Source organism: Curcuma longa, chromosome 2, assembly GCF_044706935.1.
Source record: "Curcuma longa cultivar G26 ecotype Majalengka, Jawa Barat chromosome 2, ITB_CL_G26_1.1, whole genome shotgun sequence".
In the NCBI taxonomy this organism is placed as follows: Eukaryota; Viridiplantae; Streptophyta; class Magnoliopsida; order Zingiberales; family Zingiberaceae; genus Curcuma; species Curcuma longa.
The window spans coordinates 4,805,200-4,820,161 of NC_133862.1; the positions used below are offsets into that span (position 1 = coordinate 4,805,200).

At 37.5% G+C, this 14,962-nt stretch overlaps 1 protein-coding gene, 1 long non-coding RNA gene and 1 pseudogene across 2 annotated transcripts; all 3 read left to right on the forward strand.

Annotated features, from left to right (window-relative positions):
• The first annotated feature begins 1,807 nt into the window (after positions 1-1,807).
• On the forward strand, positions 1,808-3,527 carry LOC141821094 (putative WRKY transcription factor 72). The gene is made up of 3 exons (XM_074708460.1): positions 1,808-1,859; positions 2,190-2,541; positions 2,635-3,527. The coding sequence occupies exons 2-3, from the start codon at positions 2,194-2,196 to the stop codon at positions 3,487-3,489; spliced, it is 1,203 nt and encodes a 400-aa protein (XP_074564561.1). The 5' UTR covers positions 1,808-1,859; positions 2,190-2,193; the 3' UTR covers positions 3,490-3,527.
• A 2,414-nt stretch (positions 3,528-5,941) lies between these two features.
• LOC141815817 (uncharacterized) lies at positions 5,942-7,686 on the forward strand. Its single transcript, XR_012600614.1, has 5 exons — positions 5,942-6,425; positions 6,502-6,588; positions 6,982-7,119; positions 7,236-7,363; positions 7,597-7,686. It is a non-coding gene; the product is annotated as an uncharacterized LOC141815817 (long non-coding RNA).
• A 4,091-nt stretch (positions 7,687-11,777) lies between these two features.
• On the forward strand, positions 11,778-14,745 carry LOC141821456 (protein PLASTID MOVEMENT IMPAIRED 1-RELATED 1-like; annotated as a pseudogene).
• Positions 14,746-14,962: the final 217 nt, after the last annotated feature.

A 14,962-nucleotide genomic window follows, 5' to 3' on the forward strand; every position in this document is an offset into this window, starting at 1 on the left:
TTGAGTCAAAATATGTTCAATTTGATTTTATTGAACAAGAAGACTAAACAAGCTTGTGTTTAAAAGAATGCTTTATTTATTTATTTACTTTTTGAGTATATTATATATTATTTAGAATATTCGATCCATTTACTATCCATTTGGATTAAAAATTATTGAAATAATTAAATATTAAAAATACATGAAAAAACAGAGAAAATTTTAAAATTACATTGTATATATAAATGCTTTAAAGTTGTCTAATTTTTTTACTTGTTCATTAGTAATTATAATTTCTGAAAATCTCCAATATCTCACAGATAATTGCTAAATCTAATATTTCAGTGATTTTAATAAATCTTAGAGGTATGTGAAGATATTTTAGTTTCATGACAAAATTGGCTCGATCGAAACTTTATAATATTTTTTTATATTGATGTCGACAGTGATATCAAATTGTATTCACAAAGCTATTATATTCGAGATGTACTTGATTTAATTAATTTATAATCCATCATAATTCAATGTATTAGTCAAGAGTAGGTTAGATAATTATCATTTCTTTAGTCACAAGTCCCCTTCGGGTGAGATTTAATTTGCTAAAACATAAAATTTAAGAGCTAAATTGGTGATTATTAATACACTTGAAGATATTTTTTGAACTTTTGACAGCTACGTTACACTTGCAAAGTTAGAAAAAAAGAGCACCAATTTTAATCGACGTTGAAAAACCCTCACTACATTGTATGAAAAAGTCCTCACGAGTGAAAACTCGTCTTCGATCGGTTAAGTCTTGCAAGCTAAATCACCTTGGAAAATTTCAACCATACACATTTTATTCTTTCTTGCAAGTTGGACAACCATAGAATTTTTCAAACCATACCCAAGTTAATTTCATCTTTTTTCCTTCTTATTTTCAATTTAATTTCATTTTCGTTGACAAAGATATCCTATGTGTACATAATGAAAATTATACTCTTTGACAAAAAAATAAATATCTTAGTCAAGAATTTATAGCACACCTAAGAAGTTTTAACATCCTTATCAAGAAAATGAAGTCAAAGCTTGTAGCATCCTCTTCCTTTTCAGAAATTTGTTAAAAGATCTTCCTATGAATTTTGATAGTATTAATTAGTATATTGTTTCTAATCATTTAACTCTAAACAAAAATTTGAAATATGACTTGTAAAAGTAAAGAAAGTTGAATTATCCAATTACGAGATTAGTCGGATATTGAGCAAGTAATGGCTTGAGCAAACTCATTAAATTGAGTAGGTTAAGGAGCAAACTCATGGGACAAGTCAAATTGGTTGAGCGATCCCCCGATTCGGTTTGCATATACTTAATAGATTCACTTGGTGTTGCATATATGATTTATTGTTTTTCTTTTAAAAAAGTTAGCGTCGGTGTTGGCTTTTATATCATACAAGTGATGAGTCTAAAGTTTGAACGCAGGCCAACGCGAAGATTGACTTAGTATTAGAGTTGACAATATAATTAAGTTGGCATGGCCATGGGATCTCAAAGGTCAAACCTAGAGTCGACTTAGTATTAGGTACCTAATAAGACTGCGTGTGCATTGCGCGGAGAGCCATGCATGCATGACGTAGCCCAACTCTACCTGCGACGACCTGGACGCACGTTGAACTTGAATGCCTTGTTAAATTTTGCTTCTTCTGGGGCCGTTGACATTTAACTTCAATCAAAAGAGATGAGCACCACACAATGTTTATAGTTTATAATTTATTTACAAGTCAAAAACAGTAGGCTTAACCTCTTCCTATATATCTATATGTGGTGGAGCCCTCTAATGAAAGGGCCGGGGGAAAGAAGAAAGGAGTACTTTGTTTAATTTCCCAGTTTCAGATATTCTTTGTAAGGTATGATTCAAGCTGTTCTTTGATAAACTAGCTAGCTAGATAGATCTCTCCTAAATTTGTTTGCCTTCTAATATTCATCTTCTTAGATCCTTTTTTTCTTTCAAACCAAAAGTGTTTCTGATTAGGCCATAGATCTGCTTCAAGTTTTTATATATTCAAAAAGAACTCTTATATATAGTTTTGTTTTGATTTGTGAAACCAAAAGAAATTCATAATCTATCTATCTATCTGCTTAAGAAGTAAAATTCTGTGTTTAATTCAAATTATTAGTCAAATATTGGTAAATCTGAAGAAAGATTTATTTATTTTTTAAATTTCTGCATGATCTAGCCAAATGAAAGATCACTTGGGATTGATAGCCAAGCAAGAAGAGGATGGTGAAGAATCTGATCTCGTTCTCTGCCTTGGAACCCTAAACTCTAAAACTCAGACAGAAAAAGAAGACAAAGCTAGGAACCCTAATCTGTGCAGTACTATACTCGATCAAGACCTCAATGAAGAAGTCCATGATCTCTCGCTTGGTTTGGAGTTGAAACGAGCTCCGAACCGCGAATTCGGCAAAGCTCTGAGCGCAGATAACGCAGGAAGCAGCAGCTTGAAAGAGTCAAAGGATGATGCAGATCAGCAAACCAACGTGAAGAGAGCTAGGGTTTCAGTACGAGCAAGATGTGATGCCCCAACTGTAAGTCTAGATTTGACTATTCTTCGTGAATATATAATAAATACTGTTGTTAAACAAGCTTAATTAATGTATTTTAATAATTATCTACTTCAGATGAACGATGGATGCCAGTGGAGGAAATACGGGCAGAAGATTTCCAAAGGAAATCCATGCCCGCGGGCATATTATCGTTGCAGTATCGCACCAGGATGCCTTGTACGGAAGCAGGTGCAAAGGTGTGCCGAGGACTTGTCCATTTTGATCACCACCTACGAAGGAACTCACAACCACCCACTTCCCCTCTCTGCCACGGCCGTCGCCTCCACCACCTCTGCGGCGGCGAGCATGCTCATGTCCGGCTCGTCGACCTCCTCTACTTACAACTTGATGCAGAGCCAATTCGTCGTCCCTCCAAGCCTCTCCATGCAATTCCCCTCTCCTTCCCACCCCACCATCACGTTGGACCTCACTGCTCCATCCTCGACGCCACAGTTCAGGTTCCCTCATTCCTCCTCCATCTCGAGCTGGCATTCTTCATCGTCGAGTTTCAACTTCTCCAGCCCCTGGAATACTAACGGCCCTCTCCAGATCGATTACAGCAAGCGCGGTGAGATTGCAGCGCCGTCACTGAGCCTTGCGAGGCAGCTGCCGAAGGAGGCAATACATGACCTTCCATACTTGGCTAAATTGAAGAGTACTGAATCAGCTCAGGTTGTGCAGAGCCAACATGCACTGACAGACATGATCGCAGGGGCAATCACATCGCACCCGAGCTTCCAATCTGCTTTGGCGACCGCCATAACATCATACATTGGGCGAGAGCATGAGGCTGCTCATGGTTTGGTGAAGGAAGGATTGAGCTACGATAGTATTCATGGGCGGCAAGAAGAGAAGATGAAGATGCCTCAAACGCAAACGGTACCAATGTACTCGACAATATTGAACTCTTTAAACCTAAACCATAATTAGCAATAGCAAATTAAGATCGATGATGGTTGGGGTGATGGAGGTTGATTCATCATGTGTAATTGTGTATATAAGTCGGATGCCATGCATTTGGAAGGATAATGTAATGGATATATAAACGAGTTATGAATTGAATGTTTCAAATTATAACATTTACATTCTTCTTAAAGCTGCGATTTCATGAAAAGTTACCTTGCTTTTGTCACTCATTTGTTGGTTCTGCAATCTTAAAACTTGGTTAAAATCGATTATATGTTGATTGAATTATCTTGATATGGTTTCAACATATCGTATATATGTTTGGAAGTGTAAATCAAATTGCATTGTTTAGAACTCAAAATGGAATTGTTTTTGAATGGCTTTTTTTGTCATGGGTATAAGATAAATTTCTTTCTTAATTATATTGCTCTTTTAAATTGTTATACTTCTCTTTCATCCCCTATATTATATTTTGATCCCCTTCAATTGATATCATAACAAGGTGAGGTTCAAGAAAAATGATTGACAAAAATATTATTACTCCATTTCAACATTCTTTCAATGGAGAAGATTATGATTATTAGATAGAGTAGCAGATTTGAAGTTTGGGTAAAAGCATTCGACTTGTGGAATATAATTAATAAAGAGTTTATTGAATCTGAAGATGAAGAAATCTTGAGTGATGCTGAGGAGAAAGTTTTGGTGGATAATTGAAAGAATACTCATGTTCTGAATCAAATCAATCGCGCAATAGACAGAGTGGTGTACAAGAAAATTTGAAAAGCAAATTAAAAATATCAAAGCAAACTTGAAAAATTTTATAAAAAAACTTATAAAGATAATGAACAAGTGAAGAATATTGGACTTCAATTTTGATATCAAAATTAGAGAGGAAAGAAAATGATAATGTTGCGGAATATTTCACAAAAGTTAATTCTATTGTGAATTAAATGGCTTCAAATGGTGATACTTTTGATGATGTAAGGATTGTATAAAAGATATTTCATTCTCTTTCTAAAAAATATGTTAGTCTTGTTACTGTTATTAAGCAGACAAGAAATTTAAAGATCATAATTTTAAAGGATCTACAAGGAATTTTGAAAGCTCATGAAGCAAAAATTAATTTATTGTTTCCCCATCACAACAATCTGATCAAGCTTTCAAATCAAAGTTTCTATTGGAGGTCATAGTTCATCCTATCATGGCAAGGGAAAAAATTCCAAAGGGAATGGTGATCAAGCTCTCACAAAAGAAGAAGAAATAATCAACAATTCTATCAAAATGTCAATAATGAAAGTCAAGGATTCAAGTTTCAAAGAGGAAGAGGAGATAGTGATTATAAAGAGGTCGAGGATGTGATTATATTAAATGTAGTTATTGTCATAAATCAAGACATAAAGCTATAAATTATTGACATAAACAAATATATGACAAAAAAATAATTACATTAAGTGTAGCTACTGCCACAAGCCTAAACAGTAAGCTGTAGATTGTTCGTTTAAGCAAGAAGATGACAAGAAAATTGAAAGTGGCTACATTCATCAAAGTAAGAATGAAGAAACTTTGTTGTTTGCTTCTCATGGCAACAAAGTTGTATTGGTGCAATCGATCTCTAATTAAGGTTGATTAAGCTCAAGTTGACTCATTTTAAATTTTGATGTTTGTTGACGAGAGTGAGATGACAAGTATAGAAAGAAAGCTTGATAGAGAGGAAAATTATCGATGCAATAGACCTTGGGTCTAGCTAGATGGCTAAAATTGATGTGAATGTGGATGTTTGAGCAAAAAGTCAAGTAGATCAAGATTAACCGAATACTTAACAGTGAAAAATCTAAGTGGATCGAAGTAGAATAAACACTTAGTGGTTGAAAGTCCAATAGGAAGTTGACAAAGGTGAAATCCAAGTGGATCATAAAAGACCAGACACTTGGTACACTACAAGAGATCATAAAAATAGCGACGAATTATTAGCGACGATTTTCATTTTCGTCGCTAATATAAGTGTTAGCGACGAAATATCAAATTTCGTCGCTAACTTCAGTTTTTGCGACGAAATATTAATTTCGTCGCTAACCGTTAGCGACGAAATATCAAATTTCGTCGCTAACTTTAGTTTTTGCGACGAAATATTAATTTCGTCGTTAATATTCGCCTAAATCCTAATCCCGCTTCCGTTAATCCCGCTTCCGTTCGATTTTTTGCGACGAAATAATTGTTTCGTCGCTAAAAATTAACGACAAAACTTAATAATTCGTCGCTAATAAATTTTTACGGCGAATTATTAACTTTCGTCGCTAACCATTAGCGACGATACTTATTAAATTCCTCGCTAATAAACAGGTTTAGCCGAAAGGTTATAATTCGTCGCTAACCTTCGCTAAAAACCCCACCCGGCCCCCATTTTCCTTGCGGCCTTCCTCGAGCGCGCCACAGCTCCTCCGCCGCCTGCACTGCTCCCTCTTCACCCCCTCCGCTGCGGCCTTCCTCGAGCGCGCCGCTGCTGCCCGCGAGATCGCCCTCCTCAACTCGCTCTGGATCCACTCTCGCACCTCCCGCAAACCCTTCTACGCCATCCTCCACCGCATCGACGTCGGCATCGTGTTGGACCTCGAGCTTGCCCGCGCCGAGGACCCAGCCCTCTCCATTACCGGAGCCGTCCAGTCCCAGAAGCTTGCCGTCCGAGCCATCTCCCGCCTCCAGGCTCTCCCCGGCTGAGTTGACAGGACTACCAGTTGAGGAGGCCATGGGTAAATTGCTAGTTCAAGACCTTGTCTTTGAGGAGTCGGCATATGTTGTTGACAAGCTTGTCTATCGAGCCCTAAAAGTAAAATGCGAATATTGCAGTGGTTTGACTTGTATTTTTTGTCCAGAGACGTCTTAGAGCTTCAAGAGACCATAAGAATAAAAGAAGCTGAAGGCGAAGCTTATATTTCTGAAATAGAGGACATGCAATCCTCATGGTTTGTAAAATTTGCTCTTTAATTTGTTTATGTGTGTATACTAAACATTCTTCGTTTTCTACTATTTTCCTAATAGACAATTGGCCAAGCATATGAAGACATGCAAACACAGAACCAGCATTTGCTTCAACTAGTGGCTGATAGAGATGCCTACAATATCAAGGTTTTTCCACTGTTATATAGAGTTTTTCTATTGCAAAAAGTTGTCGATATGCATTAAACTTTTTTTTATTATTCAATGCTGTGACTTCTCAAATATCAAAAAAGGCCTTTCGTTATTATCAGAGTTATAAATGTTGTCTGGTATGCATTACACAACATTAACTATTAGTACTCTAAAGCAGCATAAGCATACAAAATTCACTTACAGATTAGATTGTCTTCTGGTTTTTTATCATATGTAGATTAAGGTGGTTATGCTATGTGCATGTGATTTTTAGTCTCTAGTAAGAAACAGTGGCTAACCAATACCATTTTAGCAGTTGGAAGATTTGTTGTTCTATCCCCAACAAGTAGAAATTTGGTATCTTTATATGACTCTTTTTATATATGCAAGCTAGTTTCAGATAGTGTGAAGATGAAGCAAACCCATAGTTCACTTCTTTCTGAAAAGCAAACTATATCAAAGCAACTGCAACAAGTAAACAGCTCGTTAGAGTTCTTGAAGACAAAAGTAACTAATGGTGAAGAACAGGTGCTCTTTTTATTTCAATGATTTTTCCTCTATGGCTCTGTTATGTAATATCCTTTGAAATTACTTACAGTTGAGAACTTGAATCTGCTGCTCTGATGATTTCCTTTATTGGTTAGTCCCGAATTGCAATAAGCAATTGAGATCCAGAGGCAGCAGGAAAAGAAATGCTTTGCCAGGATGAAAGAGTTGGCTTACATTTGCCAAGAGATAAAAAATCCTTATACTTGGTTGGAGCGACAAGTTGGTAAACCACATCTCGTTATATTTTTTGCATTTTAGATACAATTTATTGACTTGATAATCAGCATGGGAGTTTTTAATTATCAATAATCTGTTATGTGAACTTCAAAATTCTTTGGTTTAGTTTTGAAGACATCTAACAATTTTCTCAACATGTAGTCTTTAACACTAACACATATTGATCTATTATATGACCTAAAGAACAAGATTAATCATGATTTTCAGTTGTTTCTGTAGGTTTTCCTAAGAGATTGGGACAAGACTTTTTGTTTGAAATACCTTGATGAATTCCAAGATATCCACTTTTTCGGTGACAAAACCCACAAGGTAGTTTTTCTTCTATTTCCCAAGAGGTTTCTTTTTTGGTTTTTCCCCTTGACAACTCATATTTAGTAATAACAACACTTCAGTTTTGCTTCTTACACAATGTTTAATACTATTTCAGCATCTTGATATTCCTGTCAGCTTGTTAATCAAATTAACATTTTATTATTCCATTGTAGGCTTCGAACTTCCATATAATTATCGAGGGAGCTTGTTTGACATAGTTCTTGGAATAATATTTGTATTGTGAAACTTTGTGTTAAACTTTGTATTTGTTGTGATGTGATAAACTTTGTGTTAAACATTGTGTTAAACTTTGAGATGTGATAAATTTATGTGATAAAATTTGTGTTAAACTTTGTGTTTGTTGTGTGTGAATATGTTATTGAATGTTATTTTGTGATGTGTATGTATTAGGCTTTATTGTGATATGCATGTATTACAAGATATAAGGGAAAAAAGAGAAACGGGAGTAGAAAATCTGCTAGTTAGCCACGGAAACATAGCAAATCTACTAGTTAGCGACGAATTTGGTTAAATTCGTCGCTAACCTTCGAGATTCTCCAGTGACCTATTTCGAGATGTTAGCGACGATATTATAAAAATTCGTCGCTAATGTTAGCGACGAAATTTTGATAATTCGTCGCTAACGTTAGCGACGAAATTTTATAATATCGTCGCTAACGTTAGCGACGAATGTTCGTGGATTAGTGACGATTTTTATTTCGTCGCTAATGTTAGCGACGAATTGTCAAAATTTCGTCGCTAATGTTAATTTGCGACAAGCTTATAGCGACAAAAATAGCGACGATATATTATCGTCGCTAAGATATGTTAGCAACGAAATTATTAGATTAGCGACGAAATAAATACCTGAATTCTTGTAGTGGTAAATGTGAAGTCCAAATGAGTCAAAATTAATCAGACACTTAGTAATGAGGAAATCCTACAGGTCAAAGTTGACCAAATTTTAAACATAAGACGAGAATTCTTGGCATGTCAAGATTGATTGGATGTTGCAGATAAAGTCTTAGTAGGTTGAAGTCAATTAGATACTAGACAAGGATGAGACCCAAATAAATCAGGATTAATTGGTATTAATTATACAAGAAAGTTAGGGAGACATGAGGGTCCCTTGGCATAAGAGAATTTGATGTGAATAATATTTTTAGTACAGTAAATAGTATTTTTTTTCAGTGGAACAATGCATCGGTCAATTGTGAACAGTATTAATCGATTGTGAATAGTGTTACTGCTATAGTATTTTGCTATAGTGTTTTGTTACAATAATGATCAATTGAACAACAGTAACAATCAACTAATGACACTGTAACAACTAACAGAAAATTTGATGCTTAGCTAATCAAGTCAACTAATTAGGTTCAGTTAATTGATGAATAATAATAGTCGACTAATGACACAATAGCAGTAAATAGAAAATTTAGAACTCAACTAATTCAACTATTGGCGCTATTGCAACAAATAAAAGATTTTTGAATCGGCTGCAACACTCGACCTTTTGGATATCAATCGACTAAAGAACAGTAGCAATTAACTGTTCAAGGTTAAATCAGAATTGGTAAGAGTCATTCTGCAGTGCAAGGGTCTAATTTAATGAAGCAATCAATTGATGGTGATAAACAATCTACTAATAGGCAGAAATTAGTCTCGACTTGAAGACTATAAAAGAAGAATTTTGAGGATATTTTCAGAGTTGGTTCTTGAGGATTTTGAAGACAAGTGTTAATGTATTTCCAAACCTCAAAAGACAATCTAAGAGCTACAAACAACGATCAAAGTAAAGTTTCTTAGTGTAAATTATTTTATTATGGTTTCTTTTGATATCATTTTTGTATATTTGTCTTTGCTTTGTACTTGTTTCTAAAGAACAAGTTGTACAATGTTTCTCTATTTCTGAAAGGTTTCTGACAAAGAAAAGTTAGTGGAGTACCGTTGTGATTAAGCCATGGAGTAGGAATTGAAGGTTTCGAACCACAAAATCTCATATTTCTTGTGCTTGTGTTTTTATTTCCTATATTTATTTTTGCTGCGTACTAACAAATTATAAACAAGCACATTAGAATGATCGAGCGAAGCGAATCATTATTCACCCCCTTTTAACGATGTCAACGATCCCAATAAAATGTGGTACCTGATAGTGGGGCTAGCAAACACATGATAGGTAACAAAAATTTATTTTTTAATTTATCTAAAATTGAAAATGGTGAAGTAATTATTAGTGATACTAGTACTCACAAAATTGAAGCAATTGATGAGATCTATTTAAAACAAAATTTAGATATATTGAGAAAATATCTAATGTTTATGTTGTTCCTGATTTAAAAGGCAACGTGCTAGTGTGTTGGTATCTTATGAAGAAAGGGTATGATTTGCATATACATCATAATATTTGTATTATATCAAAGGCAATCAAATTATTATAAAAATTAGTGTAACCTCTAACAACTTATTTTCTAGCTTAAAATCATAAATTTATCTTATTTTATTAATGTTGATAAAAAAAAGATTTTAAAAGCTATGATGTGATAGGTTTGGACACTTAAATTATGAAAGCTTAAAGTTGTTATCAATAAAAGAGATGGTTATAGAATTACCAAAGATCCATCAAATTAAAGAATTTTGTGAAGCATGTCTACTTAGAAATTAAAGTTAGAAAGTAACACTGAGATCCATTCCCACAATAAGCATCTTGGAGAGCAAAAAGGTCATTGAAGCCTGTTCATTCTGACCTATGTGAAAATAATATGCCAACAGAATCATTTGATAAGAGCAAGTTCTTCAATACTTTCATTGATGACTTCCGAAGAAAGGTATGGATTAAATTTCTTAAAGAAAAATCATAAACACTTTAAGCTTTTAAAGATTTTAAAGTTGAAGTTAAAAATTATACTAGTCTTTGTATTAAAACTTTGGGAAATGATTGTGGTGGCGAATATATTTCAAATGAAGTTGAGAAATATTTTAGAGAACATGACATAAGATATGAGTTGACAACTCATTTTATACCACAACAAAAAGAAATAAATGAAAAAAATAGAACTATTCTTGAATGTATGAGATGCATGCTCAAAAGAAAAAAATTTACTAAATGAATTTCGGGCAAAAGTTATTTCTTGTGTAAGTTATCTTATTAATCGTTCTCTAACAAAAAGTTTGAAAATTTGCACACCACATGAGGTGTGGTATAGAAGAAAGTTTGATGTTCAACATTTAAAGATGTTTGAGAGAGTTGCTTATTTATTCAATCCACAAGCAAAATTCATTCTTCTATCAAGCAAATATGTCATGTTAATCTTGTTATCTATATTGACAATGACTTAGTAGGAAGTATTGATGATAATAAAAGTACCTCAGGTTATGTTTTTTATCTTGGAAGTGGAGAAATAGCATGGTGTTCAAAAAAGCAATATACTATTGCACTATCTACCAAGCATGTGCAAGAAGGGAGCTTGTGAATGAAAATATTATTCATGTTGAATATTATAGGACCAATGAATAAAAAATTGATAACTTCACTAAACCACTTAGAAGACCTATTTTCACAAAAATCACACTAAGCTTAGGATTAATAAAGAGCAAGTTTAATTTACAGACATTGTTAAAAATGTAAATCAAATTGTATGCTTGAAAGTTGAAAGCTTCGTCAAGTCAAATTTGAGTAAATTATATATATAATGGCTAATTAAATTATCATGATGAATTAATTGTCAAGTATATGTATTTGTTTAAAAATATAATAATATGTTTAATATAGGAAGAATTAAATTTCTTTTGGACGCCCATATTGGTCATGACAATATACATCAAGTTATAGCATGAAAAACAAATAAAATTAAATAAAGATAAATTCCTTCCTAAATTATATTGCTCTTCTAAATTGTTATACTGATCTTTCATCTCCAGGATTTCATCCCATTCAAATAATTCATTTCAAACGGAATACTCCCAAAAAAAAAAAAAAAAGATGAGCAGGAAATCCACCTTCTTCCTCCTAAAAATAGTAGTAGTTGACGAAGATGAGAAAAACTTATCGGTCTTAGCTCCTCCACTCTCTCCTCCTCCTCCTCGTCCCCATGATAGGGAGGTATGCCTCCGACGATGGCAACGGCCAATCTCACCCTGGTGGCGTTCCCGTCGCCGCCGGCGACTGTCAGCACCTTGGATTTCTCCACGAGATCGAAGGCCGCTCCCTCGACCCGGCCAGACAGCGACGTCGAAGCCTCCCTCCACTTGCCTCCTCCGACGAACGTCGCTCTATCTCTGGCGGACGTTCCCAACCCAAACCCTCCTCGCCTGCCTCCTCCGTGTCGTCCTCTTCGTCGTCCTCGAAGCGCAAGGAGAAGAAGAAAGCTGCGTCTTTGTGGGGATGGAACCCGATAAAGAAGGCGCTTTCCCAGATCACGGGCCAGCGCCGCTTCGACTGCTGCTTCTCCCTTCACGTCCACTCCATCGAGGGCCTCCCCGCTGCCCTTTCCGGCATTCCGCTCGTCGTGCACTGGCGTCGCGCCGCGGATCCTGCCTCGAATTCTACTGCCACCAGCCCCGCCCGCGTCGTCTCCGGAGTCGTCCAGTTCGAGGAGACGCTGACCTACCGGTGCGCCGTGCAGGGCGCCCGCACCGGCCCCGGAGGGACTGCTAAGTACGAGGCTCGGCATTTCTTGATCTATTCCTCCCTCGCAGGTAGCGCCCCTGAGCTGGACCTCGGTCGCCACCTGGTGGATGCCACCTGCGTGCTTCCGGCCACTCTGGAGGAGCTTGAGGACGACAAAGCATTCGGAAGCTGGAGCACGAGCTATCGCCTATCAGGGAAGGCGAGGGGCGCATATCTTAACGTTAGCTTCGGGTTCTCGCTTGTCAGGAATGAGCCTTCGGATGGGACTGGCCCTTTGGAGTGGGACAAGGGAGACAGAAAGGTCGATTTGCTCAATTCGCAGAGTAGGCCGTTAGAGGATGTGAAGGTACTCCATGAGGTGCCGACAAGCTCCACAATGAATCTTGATGCTTCTACGGATATGCTTAAGCCTTGTACGTTGCCAGAGGCTGTCAAAGGAAGTGATGAACGGGAATGCAGCGATCCTGATTGTATGATGATTGAACACGGTGTAGAGACTGCATCAGACCATCAAACATGCATGGACAATAGGGAAGGACCAGGTGTGAAGCTCGATAAACCAGACGGTGAGGCTGCACTTCAGGACGACCTTAATCTGCCAATGACTTCGCAGGAAGAAGTGGTTGACTCTATCTTTCAAAGCATGTCAGCTCTTAAGCGAGAGGAATTTGATTCCCCAAATTGTGACTATAAGCCAAAGAAGCAACTAAGTCATGGTGACACTGATCGTTCTAGTTGCGAGATAGCAAGCTTGAGCAGGTCACGTAGCTTAGATGCCGTCACAGAGTCTGTTGCCAATGAGTTCTTAAGCGTGCTAGGCATAGAACACAGCCCTTTGGGATTGAGTGCAGACAGTGAACCAGAATCGCCCAGGGAGAAGTTGTGGAAGCAATTTGAAAAAGAATCCTTGGCTTCAGGAGGCTATTTCTTTGGTCCTGGTGATGGAATCGAACAGCTCTGTCACTGTGGCGATTTCTATGATGATCTTGACCTTTCACTAATGGTCTATGAAGCAGAGAAAGAGCTTAAGGAGATGGATATGGCAATGAGCAGCGGTGCATTTGGTAGTCCTATTGACCTGCCAACCGAGGAGCCATTTGGAGTTGCCAGCACTTGGTGAGGGGTTGGGTCCAATTGTTCAAACCAAAGATGGAGGCTTTTTGCGATCCATGAGTCCTTTTCATTTCACAAATGCAAAGAATAAGGAAAAGTTGATAATGCAGGCGTCTAGACCTGTTGTGCTTCCTGCTGAAATGGGTTCTGGGATTATGGAAATACTGCAGAGATTAGCTTCAGGAGGCATTGAAAAACTGTCGAGGCAGGCAAGCAAACTAATGCCTTTGGAAGATATAACAGGGAAGACCATGCGACAGATTGCTTGGGATTCTGTCACTGCTCTGGACTCCTGTGAGAGGTTTGAGAAGTATTCTCTGATTATTTTTAGTTTAGTTTCTCCCTGAAACCGTTGTCTAAAAATCTTCTCTGTTAGTTTGGACAGCCATGTCAAAAATCATAATCCGAATACTGCTCCGAATGTTTCTGTGAGGAGGAAGAAAAGTAACAGTCTGTCTCGGAGCTCTTCCAATGGCAGGGAAATGGTCTCGGAATATGTTGCTCTTGAGGATCTCGCTCCAATGACAATGGATAAGATCGAAGCACTGTCAATTGAGGGATTGAGGATACAAACAGGCACGTCAGATGAAGAGGCACCTTCAAGCATTAGCGCTCAATCTATTGCCGATGTTTCGACAATGGAAGACGGAGAGTCACTAGGTTTGGATGATGGTTTGATGGGCTCGTCTCTATCTCTCGATGAGTGGATGAAACTCAACTCGAGCACAATTGATGAGGAAGATCAGGCCGGTGATCGAGTCTCAAAGTTTCTGGGGAATGATTTCACTGTAGCATCGATGGTGCAACTCCGAGATCCCTTACGAAACTTCGAGCCAGTCGGCACGCCGATGCTCGCTCTAATCCAAGTTGAGCGTGTTTTGCTTCCCCCAAAGCCAAAAGTCTATCAGAATGTCTCTGAGAAAGGAAGCAATGAACAAGAAGGCGAAGCCATGCAATCGGCCAAGGAGAAGCATGATGGAGAGGTGACAGTCCCTCGGTTTAAGGTCGCTGAGGTGCACGTTGCTGGTCTATCTACTGAACCTGGCAAAGCAACCATCTGGGGCGATCCCAAGCAACAACAGTCTGGTTGTAGATGGATGCTTGCTACTGGAACGGGTAAAGCCAGAAAGCATCCATCGATGGAGCCAAAGGCAGTGGCAGAGCCTCGTCGAGGAAAGGAGGCGGCCATGTCGCAGCCGGGAGATGTCCTTTGGAGCATTTCTTCACGAGTTCATGGCAATGCTGCCAGAAGGAAAGGGTTAGCATCTGTGCAGCGTCACACAAGGAACCCAAATGTTATAGTAAGCTGTGTTTAAGTGCATGAAATATGTTTAACGTACCTTGAGCTTGTTTGGGGTTCATCTTGAAATATTGTGGATGTGCCGGTTATCCATTTCTTCCCTTTCTAGCCAGCATCAGTAAAGAAACCAGCGATGAAGGGCATAAAGTAAAAATGGTTATATGCATAAGAATACTAGCACTTCATATCATGATCATGCATGATCTAAATTCCGATCATGCATCCTTTGTATC

Excerpts from the sequence above, each read along its gene's own strand:
- LOC141821094 (XM_074708460.1), top strand. The coding sequence starts at position 2,194 with ATGAAAGATCACTTGGGATTGATAGCCAAGCAAGAAGAGGATGGTGAA. Across the intron at positions 2,542-2,634 it reads CAAGATGTGATGCCCCAACT|ATGAACGATGGATGCCAGTG; the intron begins GTAAGTCTAGAT and ends TATCTACTTCAG.